Here is a 17,906-nt window from a genome sequence, read left to right as displayed (position 1 = left end):
TTGCTTTGCAGCTCCAGGACTATGGAAGGAGCCCACAGGGAGGTGACAGACACATGCAGGTCACTGACAGAGGGAGCAATAAAGTGCAGACAGTCTCCCAGTCAGTGCTGGTAAGATCTCAAGGTGATTGGAGGAGAATAAAAGAAACAGAGGACGAGCATTTTAACAACATCCAAGTCCACCTGAAACTTTCTTGACAGGACATAGTGCAAATCAGAGAAATTATCAGTCATGCTTTATAAAACACAGGGCTCATCTCTCAGGCTACTTGGTGCAGGAGAAAAAAAACGTGAGGACAGCGGAGCTGAACTCAGTGTTAAGTCTCTGTGTCCCGGGCACTCCAGGCAAGCTACGCGTCCTCTGTGGAGGGAAGGGTCGCTTGTAGTGCTCTCTGGGAAACAACAAATTATTTGATCTACACAGTAAAAAAAGACCACCCCTCTCCACTCAAGCTATATAACTGCCCTAACTCAAATGCAGGAAACAACCATGAAGTTTGCCTGGAGTACCGCTTCGGGATTCCACATAGAAACAAATCTTCAAGTGTATGCAGCGGATGGTGTCCAGGGACCAGAGAGCCTGCACCGGGCTGCCACAGGGTGTGAGCAGGTCACCTCAGAAGAAAGATGTGACACTTCAAGTGACCCGGGCATTCCTGCGCTCTCTTCTTTGACCCCTTGACATGGCTGCAGATACTGGTCTGCGAGATGAACACGAACACCATCTTCAGGCAACTCTGAACTCTGCAAGGACAATGCAGGAGCCGCAGCGTCACTGGATTTTGGCCCCTCACTTCTCCTTCAGAGCACATTGGTCCTCTTTGTAACAGCAAGATCTGAGCAGGTCTTTGGCAACTCATGATCAGTGGAAGGCATGGGGACAGAAAAGGTGCACAGGAAGGGCAGAACCCTGCTGTGGATCTCCGTTACAATTTAGTCACAACAGCACCTATGGGTTTTAGTGTGGAGCAAGAACAGTTACAGTTCATCCTTGGCATTAACGAGATGCTGCAGCGGACGAACTGGTATCACGTGATCTCTCAGCAGCTGGTCCTCTGACCCTTCACGGCTATCAGGGGGTCTGTTGCCTGAGAAGTCTGTGAGAGTGTGATCTTCCAGCAGGCCAGCTTCTACCGCGTGGCGCCGGAGCTCCTCGCTGCCCAGGAGCCCCTGCATTCCGACGTACCCTTGCCGACAGAAGGGAGGCAGCTTCTGACGGGTGAAGGCAAACAGGAAACAGGACTCTGTGGGGGAAAGGATCAAAAAATCAGACTTGGCAGAGAGTAACTCCCGTGAACTTTTGAGGACTTATTCAGAACAAAAGGCAAAGAGGATGAGGGAAGATGACTGGAGTTTCCTAGCCAGCACCCTGGCCTGGACGGCAGCAGAGTAATCGACTCAATACTGCAGAGCTCAGGAGACGCAGGGTGGCATCTCCAGTCTGCACTCCGCGAGGAAAAGGAGCTGGATTTAAGTTTGCAGCCCTCTGGCATCTTCTTTGTACCACAGGATTGCTTCCCTCTGTGCGGCATGTGGGGTTCCTGCAGGAGGTTCCCAGACCAGTCTTCAGACCAGGAAGGGAGACCAGCTCCCACGTCCCAGCACTCTCATCCCCCATGGGAAAGCAATCCCATCATCAGTACATGAAAAGAGATCTGGCACCCGATGGCACAAAGGAACATTCAGATAACAGAGGAGGAAGGAAAACTGCAGGTAGAAAAAGGACCGAACCAAACCTCATACACCTTTCCCTAAATCCGTGTGTGCCTGGGGTAGTCTCTTTCTGGTGGTGAGCAAGAGCAAAGGCTATTTGGGAACACAGACACAACACTGTCACTTTTTACTGCCCGTCCGGGGAGTACACCAGAGGTGTGACTGACAGTGAGACCGCCAACTTGCCATAGGGACATCTCAGCTATTTGCAGAAGAGATCACTCCTGTCGCAAGTCCCTCACATCCCTCCTCCTCCTCCCGCCACCTGGACCCTGTGCTCAAATTACCTGCAAAGAAGTTGCGCAGGTCAGTGCTGAGGCAGTTCTCCAAAAACCGCCTTAGCGGCAGGATGTGAGCGTTCGGGGCTGTCCAGTCTGTCAGAAAGTCCTCCACAATGTGATGGACGGCATCTGGGCGGGGGAGAGGCCAATCCGGAGGCCGAAGCCTCATCTCACGCTCTGCCAAGAGAACATTAAGGGAATCTCTCAGAATCAAAACGGCATTAAAAAGAGCTTGGGGAGTGCAAAGCAGCTACGACAGCTGTTCCAGCTTTTGTCCTGACCTTTTTAATCCCTACCTTGCTTTCATTTGCAATCCCCTTTGCTAGCTCTGTCCTCAACAGCCCTGCCACTGCACAGCTGCCCCTTGTCCCTGCCTACAGTACTTCCTGTCATTTCACTCCCGTTCCCTTTGGGCAGGGACTGCCAGACAGGCTGAGCCGCGTTCAAGTTTTAATGCTGCTACCCATCACACTTCTTTCTGTGCAAGGCAGGCCAGACCCTGACCCTGGGTTTCTGGAGACGAAGATTCAGCACACTCATTTCCCAGGGATATCTATTCCGAGCGTGCTTGTGTAACACTCATCTTCAAACCCTTGCCTTTGGCTGCCTCTATCACTTCGTGGCCTTTCAGACCCGGGCAGGCCACACAAAGCAGCCTTCTTTTGGCAGTAACACTGAGCAGCTCAGCCTCCTCTGCCACGACTCTGCAAAACACACGCAGGGTACCAGCCAAAGGGAAGCAACATTCCTCTTTTTGGGAATAGGGAAGTTCCCAGCCCATTTGTTTGTTTCTATTCTCAAATGTGAGGTCTCTGGTACACTACGTAGCCACGCCTCGTATCAGTCTGATCAATGGAGACTTCTTGCCAACTCCCGGCTTTTTTTCAGCTCACACAGTGGTAGTGGGTGCCCCAGAGGATGGACATGAAGGAAGTGGAGGAGAAGGGTGTGTAATGCCATCAGGTTCCCCTGCTCTTTGGCTCTGAATTATTTTCATCCCTCTCTGTTTTGCGCATATCAGATAATTATCAGGGAGAGGCAGGAAAGCTTACCTGTTGGGAGGCGTTTGTAATAATAAATAACAGGGTGCAAAAAGTTGGACTGCCAGGCATGCTGTGCCTCTCCCACAGCTCGGTTGTAGTAGAAGACATCCTTGTCAGCCCCAGAGAAATTCCTCCCATACTCCATGATGATGACAAACAGCCCATTGGGAGCCTTTCTCCCTGTCTGCATTTCCAGCTCTGGCAGGACTCCAACTGGGTACTCTTCCAGGTATTCAAATGCTGTGGCATTCCTGTGAAGTGCAACAACCATCAGACTATTCCACCAGAGAAAAGCCAGCTGGAATCTAACAATCCCCTCAGCTGGTTGAGGCTAAGGCCAAAGAGCCATCAGATAGTAATTATTTTTGGTCATTACAGATCTGGGCTGGACTTGATGCAGAGCTTATGAAGGCTGCAGATACTGTTACGAGACTCCATTATTTTCCGAGATTATGGGACTCCTCTCTACATGAGCACTACTCAAGGAAAGCTTTTCCCTGGGTACTACACTTCCGAGCCTAGCACAAAGGTCTGGATCATCAGTCCTTTAAGAGAGAAGTAATTGGCAGAATTGGGCATAGTGGCATGGGTTGCAGCAGTGGTAGAGGTTTTGAGGTGGCTGCCTATGTTACGGTAACGTCCTTAGACGGCAACGGAGCAATTTGCGTGGTGGCACCACGGGAAGCAAAGAAAAAGGAATGAAACGACAGAGTGCAGCGCTGGGAATAATTACTCACTCACTCACTCTCTCAGCAGTATGATGTCAGCCAGGACACTGAACATCTGGTAGAGGCCTGAGGCCTCGTTCACTCGCTTGATGATGGAATTGGTCAGCTGTGTAATAGGGTAGACTGTGGATGGCCAGGGGACACCATGGTGACGGTTTTCCAATAGGCGGTGGACTGCACGAGCTAAGACATTGAGAGAAACAAAGACAGCTTATTTAAAAATCCAAGCTTACCCTTTTAAGAAATCCAATCACTGTGCTGCAGCGCACACAGATACTGGCAGGACACAATAAATAAGCTTTACAGCTCATCCGTGCTCAGGATCTCCCACCCCAATCACTGGCAACTGCAGTGGAGATGCCCTCTGAAAGCTGATGTGATGCTAAGTGGTTCGTGAGGGGGCGGGGGGTCCTCAGGGATATTTCATTACTTCTGAGCAGTCCTTTAATGATAAGGATGGGCACACACACATAAAAATGGAAATTCTCTCTACTGCCCAAAGCCGCTGGGTTTTAACTCCACAGCACAGACCTCTCACCCACAGCCTGTCACGCGGCAGAGCATCTGGCAGGCAGAAATCTATTGTGTTACATAAATAAGAGACAATGAGTAAGAGAGACACAAGACAAAACAAAGACAGACAACCAAAAACTTCAGATATGACCCCAAGTCACTTCTCCTCCACTTCAGATAACTGCAGCTGCAGCGTGGCTGTGTTTTGTCATTCTTACTGCCAGCACAAGACTAAGGATGATCTCTTTCTAGTAGCAAGCTATGAATTGCTCCTTCAAAGGGAGGACCAATTCCCACTTCTGCCCTTTCTGTACGCCCCAGTACTCACTTGTATACCGGAAACCATGGATGAAGCCCCCAGCAGATTTCCTGAAGTCAACAGAATGGCTAGCAGTGCCGAGAACAAAAAGCCCTCGAGTGCCTCTGGACTCGTAGCTGGGTTTGATCTGAGGATATTTATTTTTATTCCCTTTTCCTGGCATCATTCTAAGGGACCTGATGTGCAAAAGAGAAGAGCAAGCTGTCAGGAAGGGCAGGGGCGGAAAAATAAAAAGGGTTTCTGATTAAGGCACACATTATATTGCTGCCCCCTACTATGACGAGGATCTTCCAGAAGACCAGGGTGCTCATCTCAAGGTAGCTCTGGATGAGTTCAAATTCCATCCTGAGCCACTGACAGTGAATTTTAGAAGACAGTGAAATTAGCGGTATGCTTTTCCACTGCAGGATTTACTAGGAGACTAACCAAGGTGGAATGAAGGGGAAAAAAGCAGACAAAACCTTTCTGTAGTGATCTGTACCTGTACTATCCTCATTCCAAAAAAACCCACAAAACATTGCTAGCCTTCTTCATGTGATCTGGCAGGTCAGGATGTTAAGTTCTAAAGGCACAAGGTTTTTTGTGTTGCTCAGATCGCAACACTGCCATTTGCTCAGTCCTGGAGCCTGTCGGTCAGGGGGCAGTGGCATACACATTCCCACTGGGATGTGGACATAGCTGCGGGGTAAACAAAAGACTGTGCAGAACCAGGTGGCTCAGAGCATGTGGCGGTCCAGGCAATGCTGCCAGGAGAGGACCTGCCCTTCCCTTTCCTTCCTAGTCAGGCCCTTCATAGTGTCTCTCTCTAGATACCTGCTTCCCTGGAGATCCTGGTTCTCCCTCACCTGTTGTAGATAGAGAAGTCAAACTTCCAGCCCAGGCAGCGGATGACACGGTCGTAAGGTGCACGTGTGGCAAAATTATCCAGCTCGTCCTGCGGGAGAGTGATGGAGTCAATGTCTGCGCTGGTGTTCCTGCTCTCCAAGTAGAACCGGAGTGTGATGTGCAGCTTCCCTTTCTTGTCTTTGATGATAGCCAGATCTTCCAGGTCACCCTCCAGAAGCCCATCCAGAGACTTCAGCTGGTAGGTGTCCAGCAGGCCGTTGTTAATTGCTCTATGAAAAAAAGGAGAATGTAAGAAGGGCTAAAAGAAGGGAGGAGAGGTGGGGTGCACAGTTCTGTCTGAAGCTGCTGAAAATGAAACATCTTTCCCAGGCATTCCACACTCCCTTTCAGTGTGAAGGTTATCCCCAGAGCCTCAAGGCTCACAGGCACAGCACAGGTAACATAGCCCTCACTGTCCTTGCGGGATAGAGTCAAGCTCTCAGCGTTCCTTCATGACTGCAAGCAAGGGAACAATTTGGGAGCCAGCACTTTTTAATGATACAGTTTCCAAGGGAACACTTTCCTATTTCAGAGGGACCCTGAAGAGCTCTCATCAAGCTCCTGCATTCAGTAACTGCAACTTGGACTGCTTTAAACCAAGGATCTAAAGACAGAAGGCGCTGTATTTCCTCTGTCACCCCGGGACCACACCACCTCCTGGACAGTCCAGCTTGTTGCCTGGGCAAGAAGCGGTTCCCCGTGTTTGTACTCCGGCTGCGTCAGAAAGAGGAAGAGGAGTGGTTTCGTACCTCAGATCCCCAACGTAGTGGGTGGCCCACGAGAGGCGCACGCGGGACCGGCTCACCATGTGGATGAAATTCGTGACGCCCAGAATGTTCTCCGCCGTCTCAAAGGCCGAGTTCCCTCGGCCCAAGATCAACACAGTTTGGCCAGCAAAATCTTCCGGGTTGATGGACACAGTCTCATAACCCTCAACATGTTCAGAGCCGGGAAAGTTTACCACGTTGGGGACCCACGTCCCAGTGGCGACCAACAAAGAGCTGCAAAACAGGGATAGCACTATGGAATGCAGGAGTTACAGGAATAGGGCTGTGGCTCCATCTTGTCACTCCTCCCACTGTGGAAGATGGCTGTGACGTGCCCCCTCCAGCCATGCTGGATCAGCTGCACAGGTCATGATTTCAAGAGAAACCTCTCCCCAGCTTCACCTAATGACCTGCTCCTCTCTTCCTCATCCTCAGGCCAACAAAGACAACTAGGAACGTCATTATATATATCAAAAGTCAGTGTAGGTGCTGTACATATAAGCTCCACTTGTTTCCTAAGACTCCCTCCATTGTTCATGAATGTGCAAATACTACTCATACGTACTCACTGATGATATATACAATGATAAAGTGTTTCACAGGTTGATCATATTCTGCTTAAAAAGTTACTTTGATTTAAAATTTGTGTTGCCTTTTAATACAGCGGAACAAAAGTTATTTTTGAGAGGGACAGAAAATGGTTTCAATATTTTAAAATGTAACTCCTAGGCATAAAAATATGTTAGCAACAACAATAATTGTTAACACGAAAATTCAGTACAGTAATCTTTTTATACCTTTCTGTACGAACTTTTAATTGAATCTTAGGGAAATTTTTGTGACTTAGATGCAAACACCAGGCAGCTGAGGCTTTTGGCACCGTCTGCCACCCCAGCCTTGCTCACACAGCTCCCGAGAGCAACTCACTCGCGGTGTGTGGGTGTCCAGGATTGCCTTCTGTCCCCTCCAAGCCTGCCAGCCAGCACACCTCCAAGTGACAGCCAGCGTGACCTGCTGCTGTAGAGCTGAGGTTCTCAGGAGAGGTGAGAAATATACTCCATATGTTCACATGAGCAACTTCTAGATGGTTTTTAGGAATGTAGCTCAGTGGCAGTACAGGATACACACACGCAAACATGACAAGGGGAAGGGGAATTCTGGGACCAGCAACCTTGAGGGTTATTCCTCAGGCGGCTCCCTCTACTGCAACAGCCCCTCTTTTCTCTGGTTCCCTCCTGCCGGCTCTGTACTAACCCAGGGCTTCAGGTGGCTGGGACACACTTTTAAATACTCATTCTTCTAAGCACAGGTGGGTTACCAGAGGTGAGGTGTCACTGCACTGACTCACCTGAGTTTGTAAGAAAGGCAGCAGTGGCTACAAATATGACTGAGTTATTTTTTCACAGAGAGCAATTATCTAGTGATAAAACAAAAGTGATTTCAAGCTTACATATCAAGCATGGAAACTGCAGTGACAGCAGTCACAGCCGGTTTGCCTGCCCTGCCAGCTCCTCAGCTGTCTGAGGCATAACGTTGCTTGTGAAAGGCAACGCCTTCCAAGGAGCAGTTATTCCACCCACCCAGCCGATCCCTGCAAAATGTTTTTCCCCTGTGACAGTGGTTAAAGCTCTAAGAGACTCTGAAATCTCCATCCTTGGAGACACTCATGCCTCAACAGGGCAAGGCTCTGAGCAACCTGACACCACTGACCCTGCTTTGGGCAAGGGGCTCGGACAAAATGACCTTCGCAGGTCTCTTCCAACCTAATTTATTCTGCGATTTTGTGACTTTGAAGATGCCCATGGAGAGTGGTGTGGCTAGCCTCACGTTGGCCCATTACCTGCACTTGTAGTTCTGCCTGTCCTGGTCAGTCAGGAGGAAGTAGTGACCATTCCAGGCCCGTGCATCCCTTTCCAGCGTTACATGGACGATGGCCGTGTTGTACTGAACCCGCAGCTTCAGCAGGGAAGCAAAGTCCTCCAGGTAACGCACCATCACGTCAGCATTGGGAAAGAAGTCACGGGAGTAGCGTCGGAAAAGCAGACGACGGTCGTGACTGAGCAGTGAGTTCCAGTCATGGCGGAGGTTGAACTCGCTGTTCAATTTGCCCGTGTACTGCTTGTTGATGCTGATGAGCTTGCGGTGGCGAGGGTAGAGGGCGAAGAAGCTACCAGGAGCGTGACTCCGCTCAAAGACGACATAATCCCGGCTGGCTCGGTGAAGGAAATAGGCCGCCTGCAGGCCCGAGGGGCCAGCCCCAATGATGCAGTAGTCATGGTAGAGGAAAGCGGTGCCGCTCGCCGCACACAGACTGCCGGCGTGCAGGGCAAGCGCCAGGAGCATCCCGCAGAGCGCTGGGGCCATGGCAGGGCCAAGACAGCTGCCCCTGTTGGGGAGAGGACCGGGGAGACGTCACCCAGAGACATCCCTGCCAGAGACCCCCAGCTTAGCTTAGCTTAGCTTGGCCTGGCCTGGCCCCAGCGCAGGCCCAGCCGCCATGATGCCGCCATCACCCCTCGGGGGCCCGAGCCAGAGCGGAGGCGTTGGGGCGGAGGCGTTGGGGCGGGGCCCTGCTCCCTGCCAGCCCACAGCGACGGGGGTCCCGGGCCCTCCATCCGACAGGTGCGCGGGGTCCCTCCCCCCGGTAGCGGCGGACGGCCCGGGGGCAGAGGGCGGGCCGGTCGGGCGGCAACCCCGGGCTGACGGCTGTGTGCTCCGCAGCGCCACTGCACCCCAACAGCCAATAGGAAAGGGAGGCGCAGGCCCTTCAGCCAACGGGAGACCGGGTGCCCCGCACCGCCCTCGCGCCCCCGCCAATAGGGACCGGGCTCGCCCCGCCGCCCTCCCACCCCGCCCCCGCCCAATGGCGTGAAGGGCGTGGCCACCGCCCGCGAGGCGCCGCGCATCAGGCGCGGCGCACCCGGGGAGCGGGGCCGCCGCCAGCCGGCCGGACCCGTCCCGTGCCGCCAAGCGGCCGCACCTGCACCACGGAGCTCGCGCCGCTCCTGCCGCGCCGCGCCCGGCGGCCGCCGCGCGCGCCGGGGGAAACGGGAGGGCGGCGCGGCCGCCCGCCGGGAGCGGAGAGGGAGGCGCGCGCCGCGCGCGGAGCCAGCACCCCGCGCCGCGTCACGTGACGCCGCTTCCCGCCGCCGGCACCCTGGCGCCGCTGCGCGCGGACCACGTGTCCGGAGGCGGGGAGGGGCGCTTAAAGGGGCAGGCGCGGGCGGGGAAGCGAAGCCGTGAGTTATCCCAGCCCGGCTCCAGCGCCAGGGCCCTGCGCCCGCCCCGCCCCACCCCTCATCCCGCCCCCGGCCGTTCTCCCCCCATGCTGGGGAGCGCACCGGACCCCGGGGACACACAACACAGCCTCACGGACCAAAAGCCATTTTTATTCTGCTTTCTCCCCCCTCATCCTTTATTTGCAGAAGAGCCAAGCGCGAAGGTGCAGCCACCGTTCACCCGTCCGGCAGCAGCAGGAGAGGGAAGGCTGCCGGGGCACTGCGGTCCCCCTTGGCCGACCACGGGGCTCAGCTCTCTTCCTCTGAAAGAGACGAGGAATGTTAATGAAACAAACGCAGCTGGGGAAGGAAAACCTTACACACCCCCAAATGAAATCTGAGATCTCTGTCAAGGAAATGCCACAAAGAGCAAGAAAAAAACAAGTCCGGGACTTCAGAGTGATTCATCCCACCTCAGTGTTCCTGTCCCCACCCTCCCCTACAAACTTTTCTATCCACCCAGACCACACACACCCCTCCTTTGGAATTACACAATTTACATTCTTGAGCAAATTACGCAGCGACCTAAAATTTCGGTAATGAAAACCAAGGCAGCCAGGCTACGTTTACAGCCTAAAAAAAAGCTGGAAGATATTTTTTGTATCACAAAAGCAAGAGCTCCAGGTCAAACGGTTTCCCATTGTCGACAGAGCACAGACAGACCATGCATGCGTCAGGGATCACAGATGGTTTCAGGCAGCAAGGCGAGACTGCGGTTGTCCGCTGCGGCACAACCAATCCTCCAAAACTCTCACCCTGACCCACTAGTGATTGCTCAACTCCAACATCCACTTTGTAAAAGCCTTCGCTAAGCTACCTCCATCAGGCTAGGTCAGCACGCGTTTTAAGTGTGTCATCTCATAGTCACTCCCATTTCTAAAAGTGTAGTAAAAAAAATAGCCAATTCCAACAGAAATCAGCACCCACTCCCCAGATCTCGGGGCCACTGAGCGAAGGGCTCCCTTGGCAGGCTTTGTTTCCTCAGTCAGCGCTCTGGACCTGGGAACTCTCCCCCTCCCCTGTTAAAATCAGTCCTCGCTCAGTATCCATAGAGGCACAACATCTGCATTTCCAACCGGCAGCTCTTTTTGCTTCTGATGGAGTTCTCCCAATGTCACTCACACACACCTTTTCCACCGCTGAGCAGTATCCTTGGGAGCACACATTCTCCAGCCTCACTCCTCTCTTGTCACTGCACTACTCAGATCTCACCCTTTAGATCTGGTCTTTATCATAGAGAACCTTTTTTCACCCAGACCAGTAGATCATTAAAAGCATAAATCACCAAGTATGCTACGAACCTTCCTCTTCCTCTTCTTCCTCCTCATCCTCCTCATCTTCATCAGAGCTGAAGGTGCCATCAGGCAAGCTGTAGATCCGGATCACCTGCTTGTTAGGGTCCTTGAGGATGAGGTACTTCCCCTCGTCCAGCTTCATGCAGATGTCAATGACACATCGCAGGATGCCCCAGGCGTTCTCTATGCTCAGGTTGATCTGGCTGGCAAACTCATTTGGCTTGAACTGCTGCGTGCCCAGGATCACGTGGCGGGCAGAGTCCTTCACATGGTAACGGGACACGTACCTGGGGGGTCAAGAAGAAACCAGAGGGGTATCAGAGATTAAGCCCAGCCAGCAGAGGAACAACACCAAGAAAAGCAGCACGATCATCTTTTCTGAGCTGAAAAATCCTAATACTCCAAAACTGAAAGCTAAGAGGATCTCCTGGCTACAAGCTGTCAATCAGTAATGTACCTGGAATCCTTCTACCACCCCAAATCAGATGGGGTGGTATGAAAGATACAGTAAGAATTAGTCCCACAGATAAAAATTAAGCATCAGCATAATTAGCCCGGAGTTTGGAACTGAACAGATGTAAGCACATCAGTTCCATATCTGAGGATGGAACCCAGGATTTCAGGACCACCAGAACCAAGTAAGTAAACGCTTCTTGTTCATTATCCACTGCACAGACTCAGCTGATTTTGAGCCGACAGTTCAAAACAGGCTGTGGCGATACCTCCCCTGCACCCAATTTCTCAGTAACAGGTGACTGAGGATCTCAGTCAAACTCCTGACAGGCAGCACAGTCACGGCATTTATTTCCCTTGTTGGCAATCTTGGCAAACAGGCTGAGCTGCCTGCCCATCACGTGCGTGAAGTCTCACAACATCAGCGCCAGCGGGGGGCACATCAGCGCCAGCGGGGGGCACATCAGCGCCAGCGGGGGGCACATCAGCCGGATGCTGAGGAGATGCAGCTCACGCCAAGGCTGGTGCACTCACCACAAGCTTTCCCCTCTCGGCCACTCAGAACGTGGGGTGACTTCATGATTACCCATTCCACAAATGGTTCACTTTTACACACACTGAGTTAAATCACAGAAAACGCACTTGCAAGCTGTTTGGTGTGAAAATCCCATCTTACCCGAGTTTAAGATATTCTGATCCAGCCAGCAGCGCACAACATGTCCAGCGGGCTAATTTGTAGCTGTTGTTTTTCAGCTCTGTGGCAATCACAGCTCCCCTCTGAGAGTCGAGCTTCTGGCGCCAGTCCACTCCATTGCAATACTGAGGGGAGAATCAAAACTAGGGTCAACCAAAGAAGCGGGCAGCAGTCACAGCTTCAGCCACCTTGACAACACATGGGGAAGCTTCTTGTGTCTACCTTACGATACCATATGGGGGAACGCAAACAGCAACCTACAAGGAAAGCCTTTGCACTGGAAAGGGAGAAAAGCAAATAGCAGGGATTGGCCAAGATTTGTGGCACTGGTTAGGAAGGGAAGTTTGTGAGGGAAGTCTTCACGAGGGAAACGTGGGAACAGACTGGCTACTTGTGCTCAGCACCTGGGGAGAAGAAGGTTCAAACCAGCTACCTCGCATCTGGGGGACAATCCCATCAGTACTGCTTGTCCACCAAAGTTACACTCCTTTGGCGGAACGTAACCACCCACGGGACACCGCCAGATGTTTCTCATCTTGCCTGCTGTACCTGGCACATCAGGCAGCAGTGCAGCAGTTAGAGCTAGCTTTGGGATCTCTTTCTTCCTCACCCTGGAATCCCATTCGTTCAGTGTTTTGATGTTGATGAACGACACTTCTCCATTAGCTCCCGTCATCACTCCATCATGTTCACAGCGGACAATGAGATCTATATCATCTCCCAGCTTCCACCTTCGGTATCTGCCAAAAAACAACCCAGCTGGTTACTTCTGACCCTTGTTCTCTTCCTGATCCATGCAAGCATTCAGCAAAATCCTTTTCTCTTCTGTCTGTTCACTGTGAGGACATCCAGGAATCCCTTTCATGGCAAAGCTTCTATCAGTAACACTCCTGACTCATTCGGCCTTTGTATGACACTGACATCCTGGCCCCTTGCCAAATCTGGCCATCAGAGAGATATCAACATACCTGTACGCAACAGAGGCTACTTCGTTTTTATCCATGTCATCCTCCACAAAGGGATTTGGGTTGGGAAACTTGTATTTCTCCTTTCCCTGCAGAAGAAAACAGAACGGCATGTTAGGACAAAAAACCCGAGGGAGCTTCTCCTGCTGGACAGCAACAGTAGCTGATTTCCCTTGTACAGAAAAATGCTAAAATATTAACATAGCTGATGAGAAGCCTCATCTTCACATTAGTCACTTCAGCTTCACTAAGCGTACTCAGAAGCCCGCCTGCTTCACCAGTAGGAGTGGGATTTCTTCTTTGTGGAATAAAGGTGAAAATCTTTCTCCAACAAAGTCACACCACTCACCAGAAGAAATCCCACCTTTTTCAAAACTGAAAGAACATCAGCGTAATATACCTCTGTCAATTAAAACGCTTCTGTGCTGTATTAAAGCGGCGTTAATGAAGTCTATTCTTGAGACTCTCTGAAACACAGACCCTACTACTCAGTACTGCTTGACCTTACCATCCTCAGACACTGCTGGGAGAAGTTATGATTGATGTAGGTGGCTTCCATGGCAAGGTTGCGTGGAGAATTAAAGGAGTTTCCCTCTTCCTGTGGTGGTTCATTGGCTGTTTCACTCACTGTCAGGAGGTCTGGGAAGAAAACCAGACAGAAGCGGTTACACCTGGGGGAGTAACTACGTCAGCTTCAGTGAGTCTCTAGCCCCATGCTGGAGCAGATCTGTACTGAATTTACCCCCAAGGACAGCACCATAACCAGCTTTTTCCAGGTGTCTCAGTGCGGACACTGAGACACAGAATAAACTTGAAGAAAAGCATAGAGAAAATTAGACACTTAAGCTACTGTAACAGAAGTGTCTTTCGCGACTTTTCCTCACCAAAATCTGAATTGTCCCTCTTGTCAAAGAAAAGCTTGGATCCAACTCTCTGGACAATGATGTCCCAGGAATAGACGGAGCGAGTGCAGCTCATCAGTGTGGCCAGGATGGCATCTGTGGCAAACACATTTCCTTGCGTCTTGGCCAGCTACAGACAACAGGAAGAGGAGAAAACTGTGTTTCAGGAACAAGAACAGACACCCCTTTCCTTCCCCAGCCAGGATGAGAAGTGTTAGCAAACCAGATCACGTATTTCTTCTCTCACACTGAGAAAGCCAGACTCGTAGGTACACCACTGACTGCTAGACAAAGCGCGAGGTACTACCCAGCAATCTAGGTCCACCCTCAAGCAATAAAAAAGTAAGAAACCTATTACACAACATGAATTCTGTTGGGAAAAGACTTGGCCCCTTATTGCTCACTGGGTCACAGACAGAAATCTCCCTGAGCCTTCCTCATCTCCAAACGCAGAAACCTCAAGAACCACATTTCTGACATGGAAGGTTCTTTCCCAATATAGCTCAAGTACCGGTCTGCTTCCCCTTCCCTTTTCCTTGGCCAGTATTCCTAGTTTTGCATTAATTCAGCTCTGCCTTGGACCTAAGAAAAATAACAATACCAGCTAATGCTTTTTTGCCTTTGCGAGTTTAACGATCTGACATTTTTCTGACCACCTCTTAACTTTGGTTTGACCATGACAGCGGGTCTGTTGAAAACAGCATGCACCAGGAAACACACTGTTGGATTTTACAAACCAGTGAACATACCTTTCGGATAACTGGGTCATCAGTAGTAGTGACGGTATGGAAGATGCGCTTAATGCTCCTCAGTAGCTTCTCGTTCCTTGTTGTAATGCGGTCGAAGGCTTTGTCATAGTATTCTAGGGCTCCACAGCACTCTCTGCAGAGGTAAGACAACCATCTTGATAACCCCCCTACAGATAACACTACCCACAAACCGCACAGGACTGAGGGGTCTGTTGGGTGTTCCACTACCTCCCCCTGCTTTGGGTACCTCACTGAGAACACTGGGACCGGGCCAGAAGACCCTTGCCCTCCTGCCTTCCAAAAATCCAGTCAGTTCAGGAAGCAGGAACACGTTTGCTTTAGGAACTCACATGTCCTGCGGCTCCGACACTTCCAGGTAGCGCATCTTCATCAGCCGAGGGAAATCCATCTCTTCTTTCACCTCCCAGTCACTGCGAACTTCAACAGAGGAGTCACGCGGCTTCTGCTGTGCAGCCAGAGGTGGAAGAGAGAGAAACAAAGACACAGCCCATCAGGATTTGAGCAAGAGGAGCTGCCCCAGGAGCGCAGCCAGAGAAACCAAACCATCGCAGAGGACAGAAAGCTTGTTTACCTGTGATTTTTGGTCCCACTTCTGTCTCACTCCAAACTGCTTCTGAAACTTCTTTTGTAGGCGCAAACGATCTCTAAAATGACAAGTATGAGAAAAGCCATGAAGAGAAGTTCTTGACTCCTACGTGCCACAACAATTCCTACTTTTCCAAATTACCACCAGAGGAGCAATGCTTTCAGGCACCGAGCCACTGAAACATGTGCTGAGCTGTCTGTTGATCAAGATGCCCAGGGTATTAAAAGCTCTATCTTTACTCTGAGCCGCTCTCCAAATACCTCTAAAGACTGCAACGCAGCTTTCAGAAAGAGTATGCTCTGCTTTAAAACACCACATTTACTTTCTAAATACTATTCAAAAATTTTCCTGAATTCTAGGACAGCTGTTCGAAATCCATGCTTGTAACTACTGCTGACACCAGCAAAACACTGGACTTGAAATATCCTGAAATTCTTTACTGACTGCTCGCTCTACTGGATTCTGTTACAGTAACTTCAAAAATTTATCAGCAGTATGTTCACTCACTCCAACCCGAGCACGGTATGCTCCTATCTGAGGCCTCACCTCTCCTTCTGCTTGGCGCTCTTTGGCAGCGTCTGCATGCTGAACTGCAGCATGTTCCGACGGTCCTTGTCTCTCCGAAGGTTCCTCTGCAGAAATGAAGGGAAAAAAAAAAAAAGGATGTCAGTTGAAAAATAATTCTGTGCCACTGAAGCTCTCCTCTGAGCCTGTGTCTGAAAATACAGGCTACCTGTGCAAATCGCATACGATTCCTCTGGTATGCTGTCTTCTGCGTTCGTGCTGTATCCACCAGCTGGAAGCTAGTCTCATCCTCCTCATGGAAATAAGCATATTGACTTCCGCCACCAAACTGCGATGAGTACTTGTCTGGAAATAAAACGAAACATCTTGACATCAAGCTTCTAGGAAAAAAAAACCTGGCTCTTTGCCCCTTTCTCCCTCAAAATTCTCTCCAACTGCCTTCACCTAAGCTTGATGCATAAACTGGGACTCCTGCCTTACGCCAGCACGTTTCCTCCCCACTCCAAGCCTCCCTCAGAAGCCCTAGTCATAAGGCAGTACAAACATCAGGAGTAAGCCCTAAGGACAGGGAGAGCCCCACAGAGCTCTTCTCAGGGTGAGGCACACTTCGCAATTTAAGAAGCCTCTCTTGCTGAGGTGCGCAGGTAACCACCAGAGCAGGTGTGAGACATAAAAGCAGGAACGACGCTTGAAGACAACTCTGTAGGAAATAAGCCATAGGAGCAGGCACCAGACAACACGTACTTGTGTATCTTTTATCCTGATACGTGGCTCCCGTCCAATCAGCTACCTAAGGACAAGCATAAACAGTCAAAATAAGCGAGTTTTAACATGACATTTCCCCCCACCTCTGACTTTACATACACAGGCCTTCAAGCAGCAAAAGCAAACACTGCTGTACACTCCGGAACTAATCCTTGCAACTCCCACCTCCACTTGCCAGCCCTACTAACTGTTCGCAACTGTGCTATATATCAGGATGCACCGCGAAGGGTGTCAGAAGAGCAGCCACGGTCGCAGGAAGCAAAAAGCAGCAGCAGTGCGTGCAGGTGGGATGCCAGAAGATACACAGGCCTTGTCCAGCGACAGCCCGACACACCGTGGCACGGTGGAGGTACCTTTCCCAGGCGGTCTCCTTTACTGAAGGGCTGGTAGGGCATGTCCCTGAACTGCTCGGGCACGGCGCACGGGCCCCAGCCGGAGGGGTTGTCCTGGATCACGGGTGTCACGAACTTCGCCATTTTTTAATTTCTAGAGGGCAGAAAAAATGAAAAACAAGCAACCCCCTCAGCTGCCGCCCGGCGAGCCTCACGCACGCCGCGACACCCAGCGCGCTGGGGCACCGGGGACCGCGGCCTCGCCCCGGCACAGGCCAGGGCGCGGTACCACCGTGACGGCAGGGCGGGGAGGCCGCCTCTGCCAGTCGGGCCCGCACGGCGGAGAGCGGATAGGGTCAGGGGAACGCGGAGACTCCCAGTCCCGGCTGCCGCCGTTTGTACGCGGGGGAGGGGCGGGGAAAAAGGCCCTCACCGGAACCGGCGGCAGCGCCGGGGCGGGGCTGGGGGTCCCGATGGCCGCGGGCGGGTGCCGGTGGGACAACGGGGCGGCCCCGGGGCGGCCCCGACAGCCCCCTCACCTGCGCGGCCCCGTCACAGCCCCGATGGCAGCGGATGCGGCGGCGGCGGCGGCGGGCGACGGAAGAGGCCGCGCGCGGCCCCGACCCTCCCTTCCGCGTCAGCGCCGCGCGACACCAGCGCCGCCGAGCACCGCTGTCGTAAAATTAAAAAAAAAAAAAAAAAAGAAGAAGAAGAGAACGCCGCGGAGGAGAGAAGCGCGGCTGCCGTAAAGCGTTGTCCTCCAAGCTCGCGCTGTGCGTCATGGGCATGGAGATACAGGAGAGCCGCGCTGGAAAAGTGGCGGAGACACTGGGCGGGGCGGCGAAGGAACGTTCGTGCCTCGTCGTCTGGCCGCCGCATCCATGGCAGCCAGAGCTTCCTTCCGTGCCCGGCTCCGTGGCCGAGGGTGCCGGAGCCGGCTGCCGCCCCGCTGGAGGGGGCGCGGGGGGCACCGTGAGGCTGCTCCCGTGCGGTGCGTGCCCGGGACGAGGTGGTCTGCGTCCCGCTTTGCTGTGCCTTTTGTCACTGCGGTATCGTTTACTGGAATTTTGTTGCCTCGTAGTTACCGCTGAGT

General features: G+C 52.1%; 2 protein-coding genes across 4 annotated transcripts; both read right to left on the bottom strand.

The window, feature by feature from the left end:
• Window positions 1–237: 237 nt before the first annotated feature.
• FOXRED2 (FAD dependent oxidoreductase domain containing 2) lies at window positions 238–8,612 on the bottom strand. The gene is made up of 8 exons (XM_009983557.2): window positions 8,089–8,612; window positions 6,231–6,482; window positions 5,442–5,711; window positions 4,606–4,772; window positions 3,782–3,947; window positions 3,046–3,287; window positions 2,000–2,170; window positions 238–1,243 (listed from the first exon to the last, which is right to left on the bottom strand). Exons 1-8 carry the CDS (start codon window positions 8,610–8,612, stop codon window positions 978–980), a joined length of 2,058 nt encoding a protein of 685 aa, XP_009981859.2. The 3' UTR covers window positions 238–977.
• A 1,012-nt stretch (window positions 8,613–9,624) lies between these two features.
• EIF3D (eukaryotic translation initiation factor 3 subunit D) lies at window positions 9,625–17,411 on the bottom strand. Of its 3 annotated transcripts, none has more exons than XM_086611094.1 (15): window positions 17,353–17,411; window positions 16,835–16,967; window positions 16,461–16,506; window positions 15,925–16,061; window positions 15,738–15,823; window positions 15,177–15,249; window positions 14,935–15,050; window positions 14,585–14,717; window positions 13,818–13,965; window positions 13,442–13,572; window positions 12,937–13,022; window positions 12,579–12,708; window positions 11,951–12,093; window positions 10,828–11,108; window positions 9,625–9,789 (listed from the first exon to the last, which is right to left on the bottom strand). In XM_086611094.1, the coding sequence occupies exons 2-15, from the start codon at window positions 16,955–16,957 to the stop codon at window positions 9,776–9,778; spliced, it is 1,647 nt and encodes a 548-aa protein (XP_086467220.1). In that variant the 5' UTR covers window positions 16,958–16,967; window positions 17,353–17,411; the 3' UTR covers window positions 9,625–9,775. The 3 variants fall into 3 exon arrangements, with proteins under 3 accessions (XP_086467220.1, XP_086467222.1, XP_086467221.1); XM_086611096.1 differs by having other exon boundaries at window positions 14,935–15,047; XM_086611095.1 differs by lacking the exon at window positions 17,353–17,411 and adding an exon at window positions 17,247–17,291.
• Window positions 17,412–17,906: the final 495 nt, after the last annotated feature.

Source organism: Tauraco erythrolophus, chromosome 4 (genome assembly GCF_009769465.1).
Source record: "Tauraco erythrolophus isolate bTauEry1 chromosome 4, bTauEry1.pri, whole genome shotgun sequence".
NCBI classification, from domain to species: Eukaryota; Metazoa; Chordata; class Aves; order Musophagiformes; family Musophagidae; genus Tauraco; species Tauraco erythrolophus.
Note: the sequence above shows the minus strand (reverse complement) of the source record. Positions and strands in the feature narration are given on the sequence as shown.